Here is a 27787-nt window from a genome sequence, read left to right as displayed (position 1 = left end):
TCATAATAAAATTAAAATTATCCTAAAACGAAAGTAAAATTCTAGAAAGCAAAATTCTAGAAAGCAGGTCAGTGGCAGTAAAGTAAACAGTTAATGCTTCAGATCCTTTCATTAGAACTGGTGAAAGAAAAAGCATAACAAACTCAAACCAAGCAGTTAAATCTTTTCTGTTCTCCCCCCCACTAGCATTCCCTGAAGAAGGGTCTCGATCTGAAATGTCACCCATTCCTTCTCTCCAGAGATGCTGCCTGTCCTGCTAAATTACTCTAGCATTTTGTGTCTATTCACCTATCACTTGCCAGGCTTTACGTCACACCCACCTCTCTCTTCCATCTTTCTTTTCCTCTACTAAAACCTGTCTGAAGAAGGGTCCCAACACAAATCGCCACCTATCCATTCCCTCCACAGATGCTAACTGACCGGCCGAGTTACTTCAGCATTTGATGTTTTGCTCAAGATTTCACCATCAACAGTTCCTGTATCTAATTTTTTTTCTGTTCCTCCTCAAGGATCACACATCTTAAAATTAGCTTTATGAGACAAGCCCATCTCAGTCATTGATACACGGAAAAAATATTACTGATTCTGGCTGACCTCTGGAAATCTTCACCATCTGCCTTCCACTAGTCTAAAAAATAAACCTATACCACAAATCTGCCATATGGCTTCATTACCTTCCATGTTGCAAATGACTCTTTAAATCCACGGGCCACAATTATGCTGACCGGGCTTTACTGGGACTGTATCAAATGTCTACTGCATTCCCTTAATTCACATTCTCTGTCTCTAAACTTCAAGTACAATAAACAGCATCACTTCTTTACACTTGTAGGGTACAAATCCTGGAGCTGCAGATTAGACATAGTTGTTAAAGTGTCATCATGAAAAGGACTGCAGTGGTTCAAAGCCATCAAGTTCTCAAGTTCATCCGAGGGTGGGCATTAAATGCTGACCTCACTAATTATATTACTGTCCAATGTTGAAGTCAAATGTATTTAATGCAAATTATTTTTCTAAATTCTGCCGTAGATTAGAAAAAAAGGGTTCTAGACATAGGAGCAAAATTAGGCTATTCATTGAGTCTACTCCGCCATTCGATCATGGGTGATCTATTTTGCCCTCTCAATCCCATTCTCCTGCCTTCTCCTAGAAATCTTTGACACCCTTACAAATCAAGAATCTATCAATCTCTGTTTTAAAAATTCCCCAATTACTTGGCCTCCACAGCCTGTAGTAATTAATTCCAAAGATTCACCACCCTTTCATTTCATATCATCCTTTTATGCATGCAGATAAGAGGAATTGTATTTTCAAAAATATACTCAATTTATTATTGATACCATTACTTTCATTTGGTAAAGAACAGATAACTTTTATCCCCACCCAAAGGGTTTCTATTACTGACCATAATCCTCACTTAGATGAGAACCAAATTTAAAATCACTAAAAGATACCAATATTCTTGTAGCAACAGCAAATTAGAAAACATTGTTAATGTTCACTATGTTAAATTACATTCAGTACCATTTACAAGTGGAATTTCTGAATTTTTGACTTGTAACTTCTGAACGGTTGTTGATTAGTATAAATTCTAAGTTTAATAGTTCAAAATTAGTTCATACAGATGGTACCAATGCATCATTCTACATCAACAAATGGTTATTTTATACTGATTTGGTATTTGGATAAAATTATAATAATGCCATCAGGTGTAATACAGGATTAGATTTAAGACTATTCATGACAAAGAAACGTGTGTATTGGAGTTGCAAAATCTCTGCAGCATTGTTATTTTAGCAGAGTTGTTATTTAAATTGCTTTATGAATGTGCACATTGCTGTAGGGCCTGTATTTATTGCCCACTGTAATTGCCCCTGGAGAGAGTGGTTTGCTAGACATTGTTTATTATTTAATAGAGTACACAAGGGGTATATTTTGTGTGCTATTTAATACACAAAAGATATTTTGAACTAGTCACCGGAATCCCTTGGCAGTTTGCCGCTTTCAATAAAATATATTTTGTAGGTCTCTCTCTTATCGGCCCCAATAAGCAGGAATAGAGAGTGCACAAACACCACAACCAAATTAGAATACTTATTTATGTGATAAAAAGGATAAATTAAGAACACTTTATCAGATGTCGTATCCCCAAAACTTAAGTTGGTAATAAAAACAGAATCATGGAAATATTCGGCAAGTTAGGCATTATCTTTATAGACAATAGACAATAGATGCAGGAGTAGGCCATTCGGCCCTTCGAGCCAGCACCGCCATTCAATGTGATCATGGCTGATCATTCTCAATCAGTACCCCGTTCCTGCTTTCTCCCCATACCCCCTGACTCCGCTATCCTTAAGAGCTCCATCTAGCTCTCTCTTGAATGTATTCAGAGAATTGGCCTCCTCTGCCCTCTGAGGCAGAGAATTCCACAGATTCACAACTCTCTGACTGAAAACGTTTTTCCTCATCTCTGTTCTAAATGGCCTACCCCTTATTCTTAAACTGTGGCCCCTGGTTCTGGACTCCCCCAACATTGGGAACATGTTTCCTGCCTCTAATGTGCCCAACCCCTTAATAATCTTATACGTTTCGACAAGATCCCCTCTCATCCTTCTAAACTCCAGTGTATACAAGCCTAGTCGCCCCAGCCTTTCAACATATGACAGTCCCGCCATTCTGGGAATTAACCTAGTAAACCTACGCTGCACGCCCTCAATAACTGCAGAAGGACCTCTTTGCTCCTATACTCAACTCCTCTTGTTATGAAGGCCAACATTCCATTGGCTTTCTTCACTGCCTGCTGTACCTGCATGCTTCCTTTCAGTGACTGATGCACTAGGACACCCAGATCACGTTGTACGTCCCCTTTTCCTAACTTGACACCATTCAGATAATAATCTGCCTTCCTATTCTTACCACCAAAGTGGATAACCTCACACTTATCCACGTTAAACTGCATCTGCCAAGCATCCGCCCACTCACACAACCTGTCCAAGTCACCCTGCAACCTCATAGCATCTTCCTCACAGTTCACACTGCCACCCAGCTTTGTATCATCTGCAAATTTGCTAATGGTACTTTTAATCCCTTCATCCAAGTTATTGATGTATATTGTAAATAGCTGCGGTCCCAACACCGAGCCTTGCGGTACCCCACTAGTCACTGCCTGCCATTCTGAAAGGTATCCATTTATCCCCACTCTTTGCTTTCTGTCTGTCAACCAACTTTCTATCCACGTCAGTACCCTACCTCCAATACCATGTGCTCTAATTTTGCCCACCAATCTCCTATGTGGGACCTTGTCGAAGGCTTTCTGAAAGTCGAGGTACACCACATCCACCGGCTCTCCCCTGTCAATTTTCCTAGTTACATCCTCAAAAAATTCCAGTTTGCAGCGAGAGCAACAGAATTAATATTATAGACCTTTTAATGAAACTTCCCACTTCTGTCATGAACTGGAAAGGACAGGAAATTTGAAGTGGCAGAGTACAGTGTTGAATTTAGTAGTATGTTTAAATCAGACTGGAAACACAGGTAATAATAATAATAATAATCCATTTATTTTATATAGCGCCTTATCGCATGCTCAAAGCGCTTTACAAAAACAATTAACATATAAACAAACAGACAAACTATCCTGACGGAAAAGCGGCGAATACTCAACGCCAGCGTCCTCTCACGTCAGGGTCCGGCAGTAGACATTAAAAAGCACAAGACACACAGATATAATTTTTTACACAAACAGCCATCACAGTGATTGCTCTAGGCATACCCTCACTGTGATGGAAGGCAAAGTCTTATCTCCTCCTCATTCTTCTCCCGTGGTGCCACGAGGTGATCGAGGCTCCCAACTTTTTGAAGCCCCCACCGGGCGATGGAAAGTCCCAGGGCCGAGCCGAGCCAAGCAGGCCGATGAAAGTCCTGAGCCCCCACCGGGCGATGGAGAGTCCCAGGGCCGAGCCGAGCAGGCCGATGAAAGTCCTGAGCCCCCACCAGGCGATGGAAAGTCCCAGGGCCGAGCCGAGCAGGCCGATGAAAGTCCTGAGCCCCCACCGGGCGATGGAAAGTGCTGCGGCCAGGCCACGCAGGGCGATGAAGGGCCTGCGGGCGGGTTGATCATACCTCGCGCTTCGGGGCGGTCGAAGCTGCTACGGCTGGAGCTCCCGAAAGCTGGTCGCCAGCCAGGGACCTGCGAACTCCCGATGTTGCGGTCTGCAGGGCCCACGGCCGAAGCCTCCGAGATGGTAAGTCCAGGCCCTGCGACCGGAGTCTTTGAGGTCGATCCCAGCTGGAGGCCGCCGACTCCACGATGTTAGGCCGTAGCGCGAACGGAGATACGACACGGTAAAGGTCGCATCTCCGTTGAGGAGGAGATTTGAAAAAAGGTTTCCCCCAACCTCCCCACCACCCCCCTACATACACAGAATTAAAAATAAAACAAAACGTACATTTAGCAACGACAATGACAAAAAAACAACAACAAAAACAGAGAGACTGCCGATGAGCCGCAGCTGCAGAACACAGCCACGCCCCAAGGGATTCCAGATGCTGGAATCTCAGGGGAAAAAAACTGTAGGGAGAACTCAGTGGGATGAGCATCATCTGTGGAAGCAAAGCAATGGACGTGTTTCAGATCAACATGCTGCATCAGGGCTGATAGGTGCAATCATGAAATGCTGCTGACCAGTGGTGGGTGAACTGTTGCCATGACCTGCCTCAGTCCTTCTCATGAAGGTAATTTCACAGTGTTGTTGGTGCAGAATTCCAGGATTTCCACCCTGCAACAATAATGGATATGCTTCCAAATCAGAATGGAGAAGAATCTTCATCTGGTGGATGCTCCATAGGTGTCTTGGATCACCAACTACCTGACTAGACAACCACAGTATGTCAGGCTACAGAACTGTCTGGGACATGGCAGTGAGCAACACAGGAGCCCCATGGGAGGGTCCTCTCTCCCTTCCTGTCCACCATCTACATCTCGGACGTCAGATACAACTCGGACTCCTGCCACCTGCAGACGTTTTCAGTTGACTCTGCAATTGTGGGCTGCATCAGTGAAGGGAAGCTGAATAAAGAGGTGTAGTCACGACTTTGTTGAGTGGTGTGGGCTGAATACTGGTTCCAGGATGCAGCACAGAACGCCACAGGAGATCCTTTTTCCCTGTGGCTATCAAACTGTACAACTCCTCCCCCTTCTGTCATGGAACCCCCCCCCCCGCCCCGCCTGCAGAATGCAGTTACTGGCCATGTAATGGAGAGAATAAATGCAATTGATGGGATGTCAATCAAGCAAGCTGCTTTTGCCTGGATGGTGTTGAGCTGTTGGAGTGGCATGTATCCGAGCAAACAGGTTTTCCATCAGATCCTGTCTTGAATCTTGTATATGATAGAAGGGCTTCATAGCGACAGGTGGTAGGTAATTTAGAAGCTCCTTTGATATGCTTCTAAAGCCACATTATTTATAGTTGAGTTACTGGTCATGGTGATCCTCATCATTTTCATGGTTGAGGATTTAATTATATTAATGCTTTTGAAGGTTAAACACGCTCTTATCATTGCCTGGCACTTTTGAGCTGTTGACATTGCTCCTTACAGAACCTTCCAGCAGGCAAACAGGCCCTTCAGCCCACCTTATCCATGCTGAACAATTTGGCATACTGGGTTGGCTCCACTTGCCTGTATTTGGCACATAGCCCTCTAAACCCTTTTTATCCATTTATCTGTCCTAATGCCTTTTAAAAGTGTTTGAATATTGTCTTCTCATTAGCTGAGAAGTTGAGTGGAATAAACAAAAGAACACCAAACCATAAAACATTAGGAAGAGGAGTTGGCCAACCGTAAATTCAGTATGATCATTGCAGGCCTCAACTCATCTTCTGTGCCAGTTCTACATAACCCTCAACGGCTCAATCTTTCAGATATTTAGCTATTACCACCTTAAATATATCTAATCATCTGGCACCTTTGGGGCAGAGAATTCTGGCGATTCACTCCTCTGTGCAAATTTGTACAAATATTATCCAAAGGTGAGCAAACATTCACTGTGGTGATGCCCATAGTGGTGGTGGTGGCGGGTGGGGTTGGGGGGGGGGCGGGATGGAGGGGATTGAGATGATTGACTTCCAACTACAACTAGCTTCTTCCTTTGTGAACATTTTAACCACTGCAGTGGTTTCCCCTTTTTTGTCAATTTACTTCAGTTTTACTTTGGCTCCTTGATGTCTCCCACACTCAGTCCAATGTTACCTTGATTTTAAAAATTGTTCTGTTCATCTGGGCCTCTACTTAGCCAGTTCTTTGCTCCATGCTTAGACCAAGCATGTGATGCGGTCCAGATGTGCTAATTGGCAAAATACCAAAGTAGAACAGGGAAATCTTTTGACTTGATAGAAACATAGAAAATAGGTGCAGGAGGAGGTCATTTGGCCCTTCGAGCCAGCACCGCCATTCATTGTGATCATGGATGATCATCCACAATCAGTAAACTGTGCCTGCCTTCTCCCCATATCCCTTGATTCCACTAGCCCCTGGAGCTCCAACTAACTTTCTTTTAAATTCCTCCAGTGAATTGGCCTCCACTGCCTTCTGTGGTAGAGATTTCCACAAATTAGAATAGAATTGAATATAATAGCCTTTATTGTCATCCAAAAACATGTTTTTGGAAAAAATAACATTACCCACAGTCAACAATGAGAGGCAATAAAAAACAATCACAAAACCCAACATAAAACAAAAAACATCAATCACAGCGACTCTCCTCTGGTCACCTCCTCACTGTGATGGAAGGCGAGAATGTCTTTCTCTTCCCTGCCGTCTTCTCCCGCAGTCAGGCAGTCGAACTTGCCACGTCGGGGCGGTCGGGGCTCCCGACATTGAAGCCCCCGCCGGGCGGTGGAAAATCCCACTGCCTATTCCAGGCTGCGCTGGACGGTGAAAGGTCCGCAGCGGGCCAACACAAGCCCCGCGATTCGGGGCGGACGAAGGTGCCTGCCACTGCCGGAGCTCCTGAAGTCGGCTCCCACCCAGGGATCTGAGAGCTTCTGACGTCCACAGGGCCCGCAGCCGAAGCCTCTGAAGGAGAGTCGCAGTCGCAGCCGCACTCGCAACGCCACCACAGCCTCTGAAGACAGCCAGCTCCGCAGGTGGTGAGTACAGTCCAGTCCTCAGGCTCTGCGAACTAGAGTCCCAGATGGTCCTAGCTGGAGGCCGTCAGCTCCTGGTGTTTGGCCAATGGTAGGTCGCAGTGTGAACGGAGACATGACCCAGAAAAAAAATGTTGCGTCTCCGTTCGGAAGAGACAATTTTTATAGTTCCCCCCCCCCCACATATAGTTCACAACCGCAAAAAAGATTACATCACATCTACTTACAATGTAGACAAAAAACAAAAAGACAAACAGACTGCAGGTGAGCGCAGCTGTTGCGCAGCGCCGCCACACGTGAGAAAATTCACAGCTCTCTGGGTGAAAAAGTTTCTTCTCACCTCAGTTTTAAAGGGCCTTCCCTTGAGTGAGTACGGATCAAAAATGCATTGCCACAGATGGCAGAGGAAACAAATTCAATTGTATCATTCAAAAGAGAGCTGGATGAGCATTTGAAAGGAAATAAATGGCTGGATGGGAGTGAGACTGGCAGAATTGCTCTTACTTAGAACAGGTGCAGACTGCATTAATTGGCCTCTTTCCAAGTTGCAAACCCTCTACATCATATTTGTTACTGAATCAGAATTTTGGCCTGAAATAACTTGGTCAAGTTTTTGTTCTGTTAATTTCTACACTATACCCTTAATGGTGTTCATTTTCTTAAGTTTTCCCCTGACATTAGACGCATGTTCTCCTTTATTTCTGCTACATCTATGACTTCCAAAAGACAGAGACAAAGTGTTTAACACCTCTTCCATTTAAAAAATATGTATTACAATCTCAAATGGCCTTGAACCCACAGCCTTTTCTGCATTATACCTTTTCACATAGCTACAAAAGTTCAATGATATGCCATTACATTCTGATTTTTCTCTAAATTTTTTAACGAAAAAAACAATAATTGTTGCTGCCTTAACAGTTTCAAACCTCCAATCCACATTTCTTGGCAACATTTTAAGAATCTTACATTTAAACTCAGATTATCATTTCCTTAGTCACCCACATCTAGGTCCATTTTATAGACATTTTCTCAATAGCAAGGCTTCTTAAAATTTGTAAAGAATCTCAAAACAATTGTTATCGTTTATCAATTGGAAAACAATGTATTTCCTCAATTTGTTATAACCAATTATTCAAGTTCCAAGCCTCTGGTTTCTGACTTCTGAAAATTGTAAACTTTTACAAAGATAACAAGCTACTCAATCAAATGAAAATGTAGATTTTGTTTTCAGCAGCATTTTGACATCACCCCAAGGATCACTGTTTAAACACGACTTAAAGGAATCAAATTCTGTTGGTCTTTGGAGCTCACTTTTCAAAGTTACCATGGTGTAACAAACTTATTTCTCAATCTGTTGGCAGAATTCTACAATTACTGAAGAATTCAAACTAAGCTAATAGCACCATTAACTGTAATTATCATCAAGCACACATTTAATTATGTGCTTTATAATACATTTCACAACTGACCTGTTCTTTAACCTTAATATCTCTGACATTTACTGGATGGAATCTAGTCCTTATTAATTGGAGAGGATTTTAATACTAAAATGCCACATGCATAATCATATTAAATGAACAAAAGCGTAGTGTTTAAAACCCAGAACACTACAGTGATACACCATTCAGACATGATATTTAGAAATGTTAAAATTAAGCAAGCCATCCATTTGAAGCTTATTCCATAAAATGTACAATACATTATTAAATTATCGTGGCATGGGGAAAAGTAATTCAGTAATAAGTGGATAAACAAGCAGAATATATTGAAACAATTTACAGCAATTTCAAGTACAGTGTTGCTAATGCTTCCTTTGGGGTTCTCATGTAAATAGATTCCAAAGTTTCAACAGAAATACCTAATAGGTTGTGTAAGTTTATATGTTAATAAACTAGTACAGCTCTTACCAAATATAGCATGACAGATGCTTCACATCCAATTAATGAAGAGACTACATAGTTTGTACTGTCTTTTTCAATTCATCATGGAGCTCAACATCACCAACGGGAAGAATTGGGAGGGGAAAGAGACTGGATTAGAGGGTATTAGATATAAGGAGAGGTTGGACAGACTTGGATTATTTTCCATGGAATGTTTGAGGGGAGACCTGAGAACTCTATAAAACTATGTGTGGCAGTTTGGATGGACAGTCAGAACCATATTCGGTAGTGTGAAAATGTCAAAGACTACAGGGCATAACTTTAAGGTGAAAGGGGCAAAGTCTAAAGCAGGGGCCTCCAAACTTTTCAGCACGAGGGCCACTTTACATATTTGGCACATTTTTGCGGGCCGTAGAAAAAAATAAAGTGCGAGTTTTATAAATTTAATGAACTCAAAAAAGTTTAGACTAGGTTACGTTTGATTAGGAAAGGTTAAACTAGGTTAGGTTAGATTAGGTTAGTTTACATTAGGTTTATATGGCAACAAATAAATAATATTCCATTTTTAAAAAGAGCTTGAAATATTGGAATATATATATATATATCGTAGGTATACAAATATTTATAAAACAGCAAAAATACAGTGACCACCACTGGGGAGAGAGAGGGGGGAGAGAGAGGTAGAGGTGGGGGTGCAAGAGGGGGGGAGCGAGGGGGGGGTGAGAGAGTCGGGGTAGAGGGCGCAGCGGGAGGGGGAGGGTGTCAGAGGGTACGGTGAAGGAGCGCTGCCACTTGCGAGAGCTGCTCCCTCTCTCTCTCTCCCTCTCTCCCAGAGCGAGCAAGATCTGTGCCGCTCTTCCATCCTCTCTCCGGCCCCATCTCCCTCTAACGCAGCAAAATAAGAACAAACACAAGTGTAGTTGTTCAGAAGCCCTGCCTCCCCGGGGTGAGCGGCAGCGGTGAGGAGGGAAGTTTCAGAGTGGAGCAGCGGCGCAGATCTCGCTGGCGCAAGGAGAGAGGGGGGGAGAGAGAGAGAGGGGGAGACAGAGGGGGGGAAGAGAGAGAGAGATAGAGAGAGGAGGGGAGGGGAGGGGAGGGAGCTGCCCGCGCTGACACCCTCCTTGCGCTCCCGCTCCCACCTGCTGCTCCCTCTACCCCGACTCTCTTCCCCCCCTCCTCTCTCTCCCCGGGGTGAGCAGCAGTGGCAGTGAGGAGGGGTTTGTTGTTTGCGAGGGGGCGCTGCGATCTCTCGTCTTGTCCCGGCTCTGGGTCAGTGGCAATCCGCTCTGCGGTGAACCTTCGCCGGCAGCTTCTGCCTCCAGTCCCCGCTGTCTAAGAGTTTGCCACAGGTCGGATAAAATCTCTTGGCAGGCTGGATGTGGCCCGCGGGCCATAGTTTGGAGACCGCTGGTCTAAAGGATACTTGACGACCCGTGGGCCCATTGGGTCCAAACTTCTCCTGTGGGCCTGGCAACCCCCGTTGGGACCAAACCTCTCCTGCGGGCCCAGCAACTCTCCCCCAACCGATGACCCATGGACCCGTTGCCAGTAGGGGAGTCTCCCCGGGGCCGGGGGCTGACGAGGGTGGAGAGGAAAGGGAAGAGGGAGCCACTCGCTCTGGCCCCGTGCGGCCATCGCGGCGGCCCGGTCGGTCCCCGATGTGGGCCAGGGACGGGCGAGAGGAAAGGTGATAAGGAGCACTCACCCCAGCCCCGGGCGGCCAGCAGCCGCAAGGTGCTGGCGTGTGTTTGTCCTGCTGGTGGCCATCTTCTTTGGCCTTCTCTCTGATGCCACACTGCACCACGGGAGGAAGGTTCGCGCTGCACCAGGCACACCTGGACGGGCGGCGGTCCTCCCTGGCAACCCTCCCACAAATGCGCACGCGCGGATCCGGCAGCCATTTACCGCTGTGATGCAAGATCAACACGTATTAGATCGACAGGCCACATCTGCGCAGACGCGGACCAGTTTGGTGCCCATTGTGAAGTGGAACGGAGATATTACTGCGTAGGCGCGGCTAACGGGCACAGCAAGTGGGAGCGAATTAAAGTATAAAAAGGTCAATAACATAAGATATAACAACAATTTGAACAAAATTTCCTCCAGCACACCTCAGGCCAATGGTGAGTAAGGTGGGCCTAAAATTGTTGCGCTATCGTGTACCGTCTTGGCTGTATTTCGGGAACATACATACCTATATACAAATATATATATACACATATACATGATGAGATATACACACACACACACATATATATATATATAAACACACACATCACACCACATATATACACCCACACACACATCACATATATACACACCCACAATCACATACACACACAATCACATATATATACACACACAATCACATATACATACGCACACACCACATATACACACATGCACACACATCACATATACATACGCACACACAATCACATATACACACACACACCTCACATCACATACACATATACATATAAGACCAAGTGGACCCATTGGGCCTATTCCTCGTAGAGGGGGACAGGCAAGGGGAGAGGGTGCCACTCACCTCGGCCCCATGGTGCCAGCGCTGCAGCCAGAGTGAGCCATGGACGCACAGCCTCTGCTGTATTGGTCTAGGACCCTCACCCCCTCCACTCAATCCCCCATAACCCCCCCTCCTCCCCACCACTCACCCACTCCATCCCTCCCTATCCCACTCCACTCCCTATCCCACACCCACTCCCCTCCCCCACTTCCACTCTCCTCCCCCCCCCCACTCCCACTCTCCTCCCCCCCATTCCCACTCCCCTGCCCCCCAATTTGATGCTAGATTTCAGCCAGCATGAATTGTATTGATATGCCTTCAAAAAACACCACACAAGACATAGCAAAGACTCCGTTTACTATTCCAACAGAAAGGCTGAAGACCTGTTCTACTGAACAAAATACACTTCTAACCATTGTACTTCAACAGCAAGAATAGGAGCAAACTGATGGTTAGGGAAGTTATTCCAGATATTTTCGATACAAAGTAACGAGGCAGATGTCACATGAACAGAAGAGTGCAAGCAACGAACAGTCGACAAGACTGGGAAAACTTGTGAAGGAATGTCAGTGAGCAATTAAAGCAAGTACAAGCTGAACAAAAGTGACTTACTGCCAAAGAATGGTGCAAAATAAAAGAACTAAGAGCTTATGCTTTTTAAAACTGTTGAAGTGCACCCAATGCAAGCTTCTATTCCAATAAAATTAAGATATTTTAATTCATTGATACAATTTCCAGTGTTATCAATGTTTTTAGTTTTAGTAAAATTTAATAATCTCCACCAGATATTATCAGTATATATTAATCTAAGAATATACATATCGGCTGATGACTAATCACACAGATTTCAAAATCACAGTAAAAAACGTTCATACAAAATCATTGCCTCTGAACTGTTATCCTGCATTTTCGACGCAAGAAACTCTGATCATTGGCATACCATATAAATCTTTAAAGTGGTCAGATGCCTGGAAATGCCAAGAAATCTGCTGGAGTTTGGGTAGGTTTAACAATTGGGTAGGTTTAACAATTCTTCAATCTGTTTGCAGCACAAAGTCTTTCAGAATTAGGTATTTTCAAGTTTTGTTTTTACACTTCATTGATATTGGGTTACATTTTGGCATTTAAGGGCATTACACCAAATATTTTAAAAATCATGATCTCAGCAATTCACAGCTACATCAATCACAACCATAATAACAGTATAGACCCATTGGTTAGGGTCTCCTTGGGAACTCTTAAGTCATAGTTGAAGGAACATAAATAACCAGGCATGCTTGAAACATCACCAGTTATCATATCATATCATATCATATATATATACAGCCGGAAACAGGCCTTTTCGGCCCACCAAGTCCGTGCCGCCCAACGATCCCCGTACATTAACACTATCCTACACCCACTAGGGACAATTTTTACATTTACCCAGCCAATTAACCTACATACCTGTACGTCTTTGTTCTGAATTTCTGAAAAGGAAAGGTTCCATGATGGAAATTAGGTCGTAGCTAAAGTTACTGAACTTGATAGACTAGTTTACTTAGAGATGCAGCAAGTTCTGGAGCACGTATTCGTACCAAGATTTAATTTAGTCCCCAAGTGTTTACTGTATCCTATGTTCTCAACTGTTTCTTGATACCAGGTGTAATGAATCAAATTGGCTGATAGTGGGGATCACAGGAATGAAGTCACATGGGATCACCTACTCAGAATATTTCGCTGAAGATAGTTGCAAATGCTTCATCCTTATCCTGAGTACTCCCATGCTCTGCCCTGCCATCACTGCTGGAGAAAAGGAAGAATGCTCTCGACCTCACCAAATCCTTTTCTCCAGAGATACTGCCTGACCTACTGATGGACCCACTCCAGCTTTTAATGTCTATCTTCGATGTAAACCAGCATCTGCAGTTCCTTCCTACACACTGATAGATGTTCTTGGAATCTTTTGTCTCATTAGTTCTTTAATTTCTCAATCACGACCAGATGTGGATGGGACTGTAGAACTTAAATCAGATAATTTGGCTGCCAATCACTGATGTATGCCTACTGTATTGTGTCTAAACTGATTGGTATGCATGGTGTCTTGTACTGCAGCTTCAGTAGGCTAACACCCCTTCATTTTTATGCCTGATGTTTTTCCTGACATGCCCCTTTGCACTTCTCATTAAATCAGGTTTAATCCAATGGTTTGCTAGAATTAGATTCACAGCCCACAAAATCATTATCATTTGAAGTGGCTACGATGGCTCACCATCTTGCCATCAAATTGATCAACATGCGGAAAGGCCACAACAGGGGTATAATTACTCCCCACCCCAACAATCAGCAAACCATAGCAGTGATAACTCGGCTCTGGTGATCAGCGGTGAAGAATCACAACAGCAGCCAGCAAAACGACAACTCCAAGGGCTGCAACCACGGAAGCAAAGATGGCACGAACATCATCCGAGGCAAGAAACCAACCGCTGTGAATATCAGAGAACATGATCTCTGGGAGCCCAACAAAGAGAGCTGAGAGATTTCCAAACATCATGGAGAATAGGATAGGTAGGAAGAATGGTCTAATTTGTGTTCTTTTGTTTGCTTCAAAAGCATGAAGCACCAGGGTAAAATATACTTAAAGGAATACTAGTCGAAATGCTCAGAAAACATAAGTACAACAAATACTGTAATAACAAGACGTCAGTAGCTGGGTATCCTATGCGAGTGATGCACCTTCAGTCATCCCAAAGCATTCCATCACTTAAAAAGGTATACATTACGGGAGCAAAGGAATACTCTCCACTCGGTATGACCCTCAATCTGTTTGGACAGATTCATTCTATTCCTGCATTTAAAACCAGAAAGCCTGATGCCCTCAATCCAAAAGCAAAAGGATTAATAAAATGTCATGTCACCAAGTCGTTCAGTATTGTATAAATTATGCTCTGTTAAAGGTCGTGGCACTTAGTAGAGCTCAACATGTAAACATTGAAGGATTTTTTTTCATTCATAGATCTGTTAATGTTAATATATTATCTACTCCTAATTGTCCTGGGGAAGGCATTTGCAACAATCCACTAGTAACCTGCTATTGTGCCCGATAATACCTGCAATGCATGAAAAATGACATCTATACATACAAGTTAATTGCAAACACATTAAACTGAATGGAAGTATTAAACTGATCACCAGATTCTGGAACAAATACTTAAACTGCACAGTACAAGTTATGATTAGATTACAGTTTAGAAAATAATATTGACGGACTAAGATTAGCATTCCCATATTCAAAGTTATTCAATAGGAATCAACTGGAAAGCTACAAGCATCCATCCATCTATAAAGTGCGACATAAATGATTATGATGTACAAGTACAGGAAAGTTGTAATTAGGCAAATTCAAAACAGATGCTATGTATAAAAAATTTCAGGACCATTACTAAATTACACAGCTTTAAAATAGTTCAAAATTAATAATATTGAAATTAATATTGCAACTTATGAATTCAATTTCTGTTAGACTATACCTTTGTTCCCAGCACTTTGACAGCACAACACTGAGCTATAACGGGATGTTGGAGATGGAGTTTCAAACTATATTCATCTTCTGATGAAAACTTCACCGATGCACTCACCTAAAAAGAATTAATTAAAAATCACCCACTTATTTTATTACGCAGGCTGACCCTGTACCTCCCTCTTTGAAAGTAAATTACACAAAATATGCAACATTCATATCATCATGTTAACTCTTTCATGGAAGCATCATTAACTATCAGTATTGGGTTTCTTATTGGCTTTTCCTGCACTTATGAAAAGACACCATGAAAAATGTCTTTCTTCACCCCCCCCCCCCCCCCCAAGATTCCACCTCACCTGTCCCTAAGTCAATTTAAGGAATGAAGAAAGATACTGATTTGGATAGAGATGGATTGATTTTTTTGTCAAAAAAAATAACCTCTAAGGGCAGCAAGTAGTGAAGGTGCTTCACAACTGCAGCGATGCAAGTTGAATCCAATCCTCTCCAGAATTTGCACTACGTGGGCTCCCACGTCTTCTGGTGTACTGCGACATCACATGATCCTGCTGGCTGTTAGGTTGACTGGAGACTGTAAATTATCCCTTGGGCAGTTAATGGACACAAGGTAAAATAGATTACAGATAAATGTGGCAAATATTGTTCTAAGTGCCAGCACAAACTTGACAGACGGAATGGCCTCCTCCCCCATCATTAGAAAATATAAAAAATAAAACATGGAGATGCCAACTGAAGAAAGTTTTAGGCAGCTGCTTTGAATTTTACATTTGCCTGTTAGCCTGCAAATCAATGACCTGAAGCGAGAGTAGAGACATTTGGCTGAGTATAGATGGAGGAGTTTCACTATGATTTTTCAGATGCTGATGTATGAAGTAGGTTAGGACAGCAGAGCACCACAGGCACCTCTTTGGGGACTATGTATCTGGAGAAATGTTGGATACCAAAGTTGGGAAAAAATTTGGAAAACAGAGAAGCGTTTTATCCATATAAATTTTCATATTGACAAAATCTCCAAATGCTCCAAATACTATAATGGCATTCAATCCAATGACACACTTCATAGCAAATCATTTTCTCATTATTTATGTTCCAGATTAGCTGCTGTAGATGTACAAACCTATGAAATAATTCTAACACAGAAAAATGTATTCTTGAGACTTATAGCACAACTATCTTTCTGGCTCTTCTGAAAATACCACATAGATGCCCAACTTACTTTTAAATTGCTTTTTAAATAATGATAGTTAATGATGTGAAAAATTAATGTGTGGTGGACAGTTTGAACAATTTAACATACGGTGGACAGTTTGAACAATTTAACATACGATAAATATGTTGCCCTGGAGTAACTTGCCACAGATTTTTCAGGTGGTTTCCTCAGCTACCTATTCTTTTTCATTTATTCAATCAATCCAGGTTGCTCAAGAGTGATGGTGAACCACCATCTTGAACTGCTGCAGTACTCTGGTAAAAGAACCTCTACTGCGCTTTTAGGTATGTCAAAGATACACGGTTACTCTATTACTGGGTACAGTCGTGAACTGTCGGGCACACTGGCTGAATAATACAATACACTATATACAGTGCCCTCCATAATGTTTGGGACAAAGACCCACCATTTATTTATTTGCCTATGTACACCACAATTTGAGATTTGTAATAGAGGAAAAAAAAAAATCACAAATGGATCAGAAAAGGGTGGCAAATTTCCTTTATAATGAACGTTAAGAAACTGGATGGATTTTTATGACGATCTAACATCTTTATGATCACCATATTTGATATGAGCATGTTAAAAATTTCAAAATGTGATTAACTATGTTAAAATTATCTAAATCCCATGGTGGTGTCTTAAACCACGAATAGTCAAGACTTTCAAATTACCTGTAGTGCAAAATAAAAAGTCTGATGATAAATCAGAACAAAAACAAAAGTTGAATGTAAAGGGTCATTGAATCAATTTAATAAGTAATCTTTTAAAGATTGATGGACAGAATTTTGAAATGGAGAAATATGCAGTGCCATGAGTATAAAAAGTAGGGAGCATCGGTAACGAGAATTCATATAATAAAACTGCACAATAACAATGACTCAGAAGGCTTCCACCTGAACTGTTATTTGAACATTGGTAGCTCACTTGGGTGCTCATGATGCATATTCAGGAAAGGGGGCGAATGGAATCAGTGCTAAAAGGAATTATCGCAGTATTACATAGAGAGATGTGGTACTGTCAGTGCATTGTGCCAGGAGCCCAGAGTAAACACCGCCTCTGCTGCCACTCTCACATTAATAAAGGAATGATTTCACTGCCCCCCAGCTGGACATGAGGAGCTTAGTTGGAAGGACAAGATTTGTGCTGCACTGCCCACACAAGTGTGTAGCAAAGTTGATGTCTTCAGATTGTGTGCCCGGAACTCAGAACCAAGAATAATACAACAAATTAATGCTCTTTGGGATTCCAGCATATAATTACAGGTTAGAAGAAAAGCGATAAAGCAAAGAGAATCAATGGGGGGAAACTGGCATTGCCAAAATCAACATGGGGATGGAAGGAATGTGGGTGGGGAAACAGGCGCACAGAATAGGGTAAAATTAACACTTCTTAAATATCATCTTCTGTGCATATAAGGTTAGCAATTTCTCTCTCACTTTCACTCAACATCTTTTCAAGTGAATGTTCAGATAATTATGTACCTTTCTGTTGCATGACATTTTTGAGTGAGCAAAGTGTGACATGTCAATCTGGAGAACAGATTTTTCTAGGTTTTGATCAAGACACATCAACAAATAAGAATTTTGCATTGGCATTATTTTACATCGTTCATGAGAAAATGGGTACACAACAATCATAGGAACGAGAACAACCCAAAATTGACCTTGCATTTTCAGGAATTTATTTTCACTCTCCAAATACTGCTGTGGCAATGCTGGAGAATAACCAGTGGTAAAAAATGAGTTTTTAGTTCATGTGTGTTTATTAGTCACAGTGAAGATAGAAATATAGTGCTTCATTGTTACATGATAAATGATACTTACGCTTTTTTCAGCAAATTCAACCTTCACATCATCCTTGTTTGCATTTTTGATCATTATTGTGATAATAATATGAGAATCTGTCTGGTACCAATCATGTCTAAAATAAAATTGAATATTTAATTAATAACATTGTTACTTAACAGTTAGAGGAATGAATATAGCTAACTAATTTATATTTCAAATCTTTGCCTGCATGTAGGTGCAACACCAGCAAACAAAGTATGACAGTTTAATTTTTCCAAAGCATTGTTTAATTGGTAATGTCAAACACTTTTAACAAGCAACATGGAAGCAGCAATTGATGATACTTTTCTTCAGTGTTTCAGAAAATAATTTAAAGTATAGTCACAATATATTATTGCTTCTATGCTGTAATTGCCGAATTTGTTAGAAACATTTCAAATTCCTTCAATTTTTTTGACAGAATGCTATCAGTTTTGAAGTTGAAATGCTTCAATATTATTAAGGGATTATTCCACATGTAGACGATTTAAATTAAAGTAGATAAAATGTTTTAAGTTGCAAATGCAGAGTTGGAGGCTGCCAGTTGCAAAGCAATGGAGGGCAGTGGCAATAATAATGAACCCTTTCTTTTGCCACAGAACATTAAAAAATTCTCATGGATCAAAACCCTGTGTTCAGAGCAGCCAATTTCTGTTCAAACAGGTGTATTGTGGATTTCTGTGTGCAATAAATATGGATTAATCGTAAATAATCATTCATTTATCAGAAACCATTTTAATTTTTCAGACTGATATATTGAATTATTAAGTGCTTATTGTCATCTCAGTTCTATAAAATTAGTTATAAGTGTGACTAATTATATTTTTATGAAGCAGCAAATCTATTTAAAATTAAATTAAGTCTACACATAAAATAATGGGCCCAAGCCAAATGCAGCATAACCAAGAGTTTTGGTTTGTTGCAAATATACCCATTTACAAAATCTGCTAAAATGTGAATGTCATTTGAAAGAAAATTTGTATCAACGGAACAGGAAAGTTCATATTGGTTGACACAAGGAACTGTGGGAGCAGGTTTCCAAAAATTATCGAAGTGCTGGAGTAACTCAGCCGGTCAAGCAGCATTCTCTGTAAAACATGCATAGGTGATATTTCCAGATGGGAACGTTCTTCAGACTGTTCACATTGGCTGTTGTTGATGACATGCACGTACCAGAACATAGGACACAAAGTATTGCCAGAGCATGATATTAAGCGTTATGGAATAGATAACACAAGCTTATTTACTTTGGCATTAATAAACGCCACTCAACCTTTTTTTTTTAAACGTCCAAAACAGAAAATACATTAAATGAAAAAGCAATGAAAAAGCCACAAAAACGATAATTCTACACAACTGAAAATTCAATTTACTCTGTGAAAAACATTTAACTTGACAAAGAAATTTTGAAGAAACCAAAGAGCGATACAGTCACACTAACTTTTATAAAGAGAAACCAATGATTACCCTTGCAAACTACAGTGCTATTTAAGAAGGTATGCCTGTATGAACTTACACATCATTCACAGTGAATTCCGGAGACATAAAAACTCGCTTGAAGGTCAGAGTGGGTGGTGGTAGAGAGATGTTTTTCAGTTTGTAGGTCTGAAACAAGTGGAGTGCCACAAGCATTGGTGTCGGCTCCTCTGTCGTTCATTATTTATATTAACCATTTGGATAAGAATGTGGGTGGCATAGTACGTAAATTTGCGGATGACTCTAAAATTGATGGTGTTCTGGTCAGTTAAGATTATCCATGATTTTGGTTTTTGTCCAGGATTAAATGTAGTATCTGTTTTCATCAGTTTAAGAAAAGAGTTTGTACATTCTTCCTGTGACCGCGTGGGTTTTCTCCAGGTAGTCTGGTTTCCTCCCACATTCCAATGACGTGCAGTTTGTAGGTTACTTCGCTCCGAAAATCACCCCTAATGTGCAAGTCGCAAAACTGGGATAACATTGAACTAGTGCGGGGTGATTGTTGATAGGCGTTGATTCAGTGAGCCGAAGGGCCCATTTCAATGCTGTATCTCTGAACTACACTAAACTAAATTACAACATTTTGGGAAGTGAAACTATGGTAGGAATTTCACAAGTGCACAATAGGACCCAAGGTAATGATGTAGAACAAAGGGACCTAGGAGTCCATGCACTTAGCTCCTCAGGGTAGGAGTGCCCAAAACTCAAGGGACCATGGTGAGAGGGGAAATATTTATTACAGCCTGAAGGTCAACTTTTTCCATTGTGAGAACAGTGCATATCGGAATAAGCTGCTAGAGGAAGATTCGTGGCAGGTATAATTACAACATTTAAAAGACATTTGGATGGGTCCATAAATAGGAAAGGTTTGGATCGGCACAGACAATTTGGGCTAATGGGTCTGTTTCCATGATGTATATTTCCACAGCAGGATATTTTGTGATCCTGCTCTTCAACATTAACATTATCAAAAATGACAACAGGATCTTGATCAGTTAGGCAAGTGGACTGCGGAATGGTTAATGGAGTTTAATGCAGATACGTGCAAGGTGGTGCATTTTGGGAAGTAAAAGCATTGCAGGCCCTTCACAGTGAATGGCAGGGTTCTGGGGAGTGTTGCAGAGCTGAGGGATCTAGAAATGTAAGGCATAGTTCCTTGAAAGTTGCGTCACAGGTCGATAGGGTGGTCAAGAAGGTTTTTGGCACATTGGCCTTCATCAGATAGGATATTGAGTATAGAAGTTGGGAGGTTATGTTAAAATTATTCATGATGTTGGTGAGGCCTTCAGTTTTGATCATTACTATAGAAAATATATTGTTAAGCTGGAACGAATGCAGAGAAGATTTACAAGAAAATGTTGCCAACACTTGAGGGCCTGAGCTATAGGGAGAGGACAGGCTAGGACATTTTTCCTGGAGCACAGAAGGAAGAGGGGTGATCTTATAGAAGTGTATAAGATCATGAGGGGAATAGATAGGGTAGATGCAGTCTTTTACCCTGAATAGGGTATTCAAGAACCAGAGGACAGAGATTTAAGATGAGAGGGGAAAGATTTAATGGGAAACTGAGTGGCAGATTTTTCACACAGAGAGTGGTAGGTATATGGAGGTAGTTGGCACAAGTAATATAACAACATTAAAAAGACATTTGGACAGGTATATGGATAGGAATGGTTTACAGGGATATGGGCTTAATGCAGCCAGGTGGGATTGGTGTAGATGGGGCATTTTGGTTGGCTTAGGTAAGTTGGCCCCAAACACGGGCAGGAGGGAATGGTGTATCGGGGGCATCTTAGTTGGCATGGACAAGTTGGGCTGAAAGGCCTGTTTCCATGCTGTATGACTCTATGACTTTGAAAGATTACCAGGAACTTTTTCTATAAGGCTGATTTTTTTCTAAGCCCCAGAAGAAAAAAATGATTAGAAAAGCTACCTTCCAAAAGACAGTCAAGTTACAACCAAAGGTCCAGCAGACAGATATTTTGCATAACACAGAACAATGCATGCCCAATCATCTAAACAACGCAGGTACATATTTATGTTGCAATTTTACTCACAGGGCAAAAGAACAATTAATTATTTATCACTGTGTGGATGTTGACACATTGAAAAGATGCAGATAATTCATAGCTACGGCAATTTCCATACAAAAAGGTGGGAAATACCCAGGTCAGGCTAGATTTATGGGAAGAGTAACGGTCAACACTGCAAGTCAGAGACTGTCAGATATGAAATGGAGATAAAAGCTATCAAAGTTGGAAAGGGGTTGGTGATAGGAGTGTCTCAGTTCTGATAAAACTAGGATGACCATAGGATAAGTTGTAAATAAGGGTGTCTGGTCTGTGAAGGAATGGGAACAAGTCAGAGGGCAAGAACATAAACAGTACGGGGATCACTGGGCGGCACGGACTTGGAGGGCCGAAAAGGCTTGTTTCCGGCTGTGTATATATATGATATATATATATATGATAGACAAGAACTTTGGCAAAAAAATGCAGGAGTTGCAGGTCAGGCTGGGCATGTGTTCTACTCAGAGAAAAAAAACCAAGCTGAGCTAACACTACAGATGGGCGGTAGACACAAAATGCTGGAGTAACTCAGCGGGACTGGCAGCATCTCTGGAGAGAAGGAATGGGTGAAGTTTCGGGTCGAGACCCTTCTACAGACTGAAGAAGGGTCTCGACCCGAAACGTCACCCATTCCTTCTCTCCTGAGATGCTGCCTGACCCGCTGAGTTACTCCAGCTTTTTGTGATACCTTCGATTTGTACCAGCATCTGCAGTTATTTTCCTACACATCATAATTTGCTAGCTCTCAGCAAATAGAGGCCACTCTTAAACCAGCATCTGCAGTTCTTTCCTACTGGGTTGCTGGTTAGTCGAAGAAATGAACTTACCTCAAGTTGAAGAACGCTAACTTCTTAAGTTGTAGACTGTTCCATCTGGGCAGATTGCTGACTTCAGGACTCAAATTTATTCAATAATTTTAGCTAACGGTTACTGTGTGCATGAGGGCATACATGGTATATAATAAATGGCAGGACCCTCAGTAATGTAGAGAGATCTTGAGATACAAGGCCATAGCTCCCTGAAAGTGGCCACACAAGTGAATAGGCTGGTAAAGGTGATGAATAGCATTCTTACCTTCATCAATTTGGGCAATGAATATAACAGCTGGCAAGTCACATCCCAGCTGCATAAAACTCTAGTTAAGCCACATTTTTTTTTAGTATTGTGTGCAGTTCTGGTCACCACATTACAGGATGGATAGGGAAATTTGAGAGGGTGCAGAAAAGGCTCAGCAGGATGTTACCTGGATTGGAGGATATTAGGTTTGAGGAGGTTGGACAAACTGGGCTGTTTTTGCTGGAATGTCATGTTCATGTCATAGAAGTAGGCCATTCGGCCCATCGAGTGTACTCTACCATTCAATCATGGTTGATCTATCTTTTCCTCTCAAACCTATTCTCTCGCCTTCTCCCTATAACTTTTAACACCTTTATTAATCAAGTACCTGTCAATCTCTGCTTTAAACATACCCAAAGATTTGGCCTCCACTGCCGTCTGTGGCAATGAATTGGTACCATGGTTGCAAACACATGGTTGGACAAAGTACCGTTGCACTGTTCTAAGTATATCCATCCTCAATATTAGCTCAGCTTGCTTATTCTTTCCTTTTTTTTACTCTGGAAATTAAGGGCTTATCTCCAACATTTCTGCAGTTCTTTTGTCGATGTTCTCACCTTCTAATTGCTCCCATTCACACAATGACTATCAGGTAACTATGTCTGCATCAGTTATAGTACTCCAGCGATAACTGGAGTATCGCTGGAATACTATAGCGATATAGCCCTCTCTTACCTTCCCTGCAAATTTACATGGTTATTTTCAGCTCAAAAAGGTCTCTTAAATATTCACATTTTATCTTTCAGATATGCTGCCCAGGATATTGAGTATTTCAAGCATTTACAATTTTTATTTTATTTTTAAAGGTATTTTACAGTACTTCGACATCCAAATGTAGGAATTTTACTTAGACCCTTGCAGATTTTACTTTAATGCCCACAATTTACTTTACAATGAAGATATCGATCTTACAATACTGTTTCCAAAGCACTTGTTCATTTAACTTCAGTCTACAAAAATTGACATTCTTATCACAAGGGATTTAAGCTTCCTTTAAGCTTCCTTTACTGAATGGTGTTCATAAAATGTGATAGGTTTATAAATCACATGAATAGTTTGTTTTAATGTTTTCATGCTAACGAGTTGCAAGACAAATTACAATACTGATGTAAATTAAACATTTAAAATCTGCATTTTAGCGGAGAAAAACTAGTTCAGTTGAATTTTATATATATATATATATATATACACTCATAAAATTCACACAATATTGCTAATTTTTGCTTTTGTGAGAATACAGTTGAAGTAATCAAAATAGAAATCTCAGCCATACAATGACCAAGCAACTTTGATCTGATACCCAGAGTCTCTCAACCATATTTCTCTCATCCTTAGATTTCCCAACCTCTTTTCTCCAAGCTTCCACAATTTAAAAACCCAGTTATATTAATTCCCATTGCAGGTTGCAACTTAGTAATCTATGGATTCCATCTCTATTACCACTAACCACCACCTCCCTTCTCTGTCCTGCTGCAAGCACATTCTCTTCAAACTACTGCAGTTACAGGAGTGATTTTCCTGCTTCCTCTCTTCTGCCCCCATTCACCAAACCTCCCCAACATTTATTAGTTCATTCAAGCATTTTCCTTCACTTACAACTTTGATGTACTAAACATTATTCCCTCTGAAATATGCCCCATCACTCTCAAAGATCATGCAAATGTCAGCATACCAGAAGCTACATTTGGACATTTTACATCAGGTTCTCGTGGACTAATTACATGCCAGAGGGAACTTGTAGCTTTAAGATCTTTTTACTATCATCTAACTCATTAAATTCCTTTGACTTTGGGTTGTTCTAATTTTCACAACAGTTATTCTGCTAACTCGCTTCTCACTTTCCTCACTTTCCTCACGGTCATTCATGCAAAACTTCAAACCATTTGGCTTATTGTCTTCTCCCAACTCAAAGGATCTGCCCCTGGCCCTTAATATTTCCCCCAGTTTATTGCTTGCTGAGAATTACGAGTTAGTCATTTCCTTCAGACATTATATCTTTTGAAAGTTCCCTCACCTCTTAAAGAGAAGATTTCTTCAACACATTGATCTAACAATTCCTAACCCATCCACAATTTTCTTTCTTTTCTAAACATCACCAAATATGATTTCAAATCTGTGCACATTTCCTTCAGTCCCATGCTTAAATAACACTCAAGTTTTCATTCAACAATAAATACTCCCAACTCCCATATTCTGCCAACGTGAATTTAAATACATTTATTTTGCTGCCTTTTGTACTCAGTTAGCTACGCATCCTTCTTACGTCTAGTTATTTAGTGCTTATTCGTGGAGTTTAAATACAGATATATATATATATATATATATATTTAGCTAAAACAAAGTATCTTCCCACTTGACTAATCGCTATCGATCCATGCTCAGTAAGAACAAACTCCTGGTGCCTCCTTTCCTTCACCTACATGATTCCCATTAGTTACATTGAAGCACTTGGTCACTGCCAACTGCACCAATTTCTATCACTTGTCAAATTGTCTATACTGTCTCCATGCTATCAAATTACTTGACAAGTTTTGCCAAACATTTGCGCTCAGTCTGCCAAAGCATACTGGACTTCCCAGTTGCTAACCATTTGAACTCCTCTTACCATTCAAAAATTAATAAAAACACATACATCAGGCTGTCAATACCATCATCCCCTCCAAGCCAGTTACCAAGCTCATGGAACTGCGCATCTCTCTGCAAATGGATCCTCGACTTCATCATCAACAGACCACAGTCTGTCCAAATTGGCAAAAGCATTTCTTCCTCAATGACAATCAGTACGGGAGCATCTCAAGCAGTGAGCTCAGCCCCCTGCTCCACTCACTTTATACTCATGACCGTGTAGCCACACAGAGTGCGAACTCCATCCTCAAGTGCACCGACGACACCACCGTTGTTGTCGACGAATTACAGATGGTGATGAGTCAGAGTATAGAAACGAGATTGATCGACTGACCAAATGGTGCCAGCACAACAACCTAGCCCTCAATGTCAGTAAGACCAAGGAACTGATTGTGGACTTTGGAAGAGGAAGGATGAGGACCATAAACCTGTCTATAACGAAGGGACAAATGTGGAGAGTCAAAAGCTTCAAATTCCTAGACGTGCATATTTCTGAAGATCTTTCCTGGACCCAGAACATCGATCCAATTATAAAGCACATCAACACCTCTACTTCCTGAGAAGATTATAAAGATTCAGTATGTGAGGATTCTGTTGAACTTCTACAGGTGTACAGTAGAGAGCATATGGACTGGTTGCATCAAGGCCTGGTTCGGCAACTTGAATACCCAGGAATGAAGAAGCCTGCTAGAGTGAGGCCACACACAAACTGGAAGACCTTGTATTCCACTTCGGTAGCCGACAACCCAATGGTATGAACAATGAACTCTCCAATTTGAACTACCAACTGCCCCCCATTCCCACCCCCCCACCCCCTCTACCCAATGCCCCACCTGGACGTGCACCTATTTCTCACCTCCCCCTGACCCGTTGAGTTACTCCAGCACCGTGTTTTTGACCTGACATGCAATGTTTTAGATAAGCCTTAACTTCTAACACTGTACATTACCCTGTCCAGCCTTAATTGGGCTATTTTTAACCTCTGCATTCTATTTTATGATAAATATTCTTTTGAAGTATGACAAATGTCTTGCGCCCTAAAGACAATAAAATGAGATTCCACTTACAATGAAGTGAGACTGCACTTTAGCCCACCTACTCCTCAAACTGTCACTTTTGCTTTTGCTGCAGTGCTAGTCATCCAGACAGCTTTCTCTTATGAACTGTCTGAAGGTGTGTCCAATCACAAAATATCATCTGTCCATTCTTGCCACAGATGCTCCCTCCAGCACTTGTTTTTTTAACACAACAACCTTACTTTGGTTCCTGGTCATCCATGCCCAGATACATTTTTAAAAAATACTGTCGTAATCTCGCTCACTTATATTAACACATTCTCTCTCCTCCACTACTATGCATCTTCAATCCCTTTCTCAAACTTCACTGCCTAATTATGGATTCTCACACACATGTTCACCTTACATCACATCTATGTTTTCAAAATCTCATACTTTAAAAATTTCGAGACCCGAAAAGTCACCCATTCCTTATCTCCAGAGACGCTGCCTGTTCCGCTGAGTTACTCCAGTACTTTGTGCCTATCTTCGGTTTAAACCAGCATCTGCAGTTCCGTCCTACAATCCTGTATGTCTTCGGAATGTGGGAGGAAATTGGAGCACCCGGTGAAAACCTACAGTCACAGGGAGAACGTAGGTACAGGCAGCAGCCGTAGTCTGGATCGAACCCTGGACTCTGGCACTGCAAGGCAGAAACTCTACTGCTGTGCCACTGTGTTTCCCTCAGTGGGAATGCTATTAAAGAGGGATGCTATTTAAGTTAAACCTGGCAATAAGGAAATGTAAACAATTATAACAATCATTTCACTGTAATAGGGTTTGCATTTCTATTTCTCTCAGCAAGTTTTCCCACATTGGGTTAGTTACAAGCATCATGGACAGAAAGCGAAACAGCTCCATCAACCTGCAAGAGGCAGCAAATGCAGCAGAATAATCAACTTGAGCAAAAAACACAAGACTGCAGGAACTCAGCGGGTCAGGGTGTACCTGTGCAGGGAAGGACAGATGACACTTTGGGTCAGGACCCTTCTTCATACTCTCAAGGAAGGTCCTTACCAGAACACTTGCCTGTCCATTCCCTCCACAGATACTACCTGACGTCCCTGTGCCTCCAGCCTTTTATTTTGTGCTCAACATTTTAGCATCTGCAGTTTCTTGTTTTCAGAATGATAATTTTGTTCCTTTCAACTGTTCAAGACCAAAATTTTCAGTTTAAGAAAAATGTTTTATGTATTTTACCCAATTATAATCTCTACGAGACAATAAATTTAAATATGAAACTTCAAAAACGTAAGTGACTTCACAACTGAAAAAAAAAAAGGAATAGGGACTAAGTCATGAAAGGAGAGCTGAACATGAAAGCCACCAATT

General features: G+C 41.4%; 1 protein-coding gene across 1 annotated transcript in view; it reads right to left on the bottom strand.

Moving 5' to 3' along the window:
- The window catches only part of sugt1 (SGT1 homolog, MIS12 kinetochore complex assembly cochaperone), a 77567-nt gene that overhangs the window by 13971 nt on the left and 35809 nt on the right, over nt 1-27787 (bottom strand). The window contains exons 9-10 of the mRNA XM_078402746.1: nt 18112-18208; nt 15065-15172 (exon numbers count right to left, since the gene is read on the bottom strand). Of these exons, the coding sequence (XP_078258872.1) occupies nt 15065-15172; nt 18112-18208 (205 nt within the window). The remainder of the gene's footprint in view (nt 1-15064; nt 15173-18111; nt 18209-27787) is intronic.

Source organism: Rhinoraja longicauda, chromosome 7, assembly GCF_053455715.1.
Source record: "Rhinoraja longicauda isolate Sanriku21f chromosome 7, sRhiLon1.1, whole genome shotgun sequence".
NCBI lineage: Eukaryota > Metazoa > Chordata > Chondrichthyes > Rajiformes > Arhynchobatidae > Rhinoraja > Rhinoraja longicauda.
Note: the sequence above shows the minus strand (reverse complement) of the source record. Positions and strands in the feature narration are given on the sequence as shown.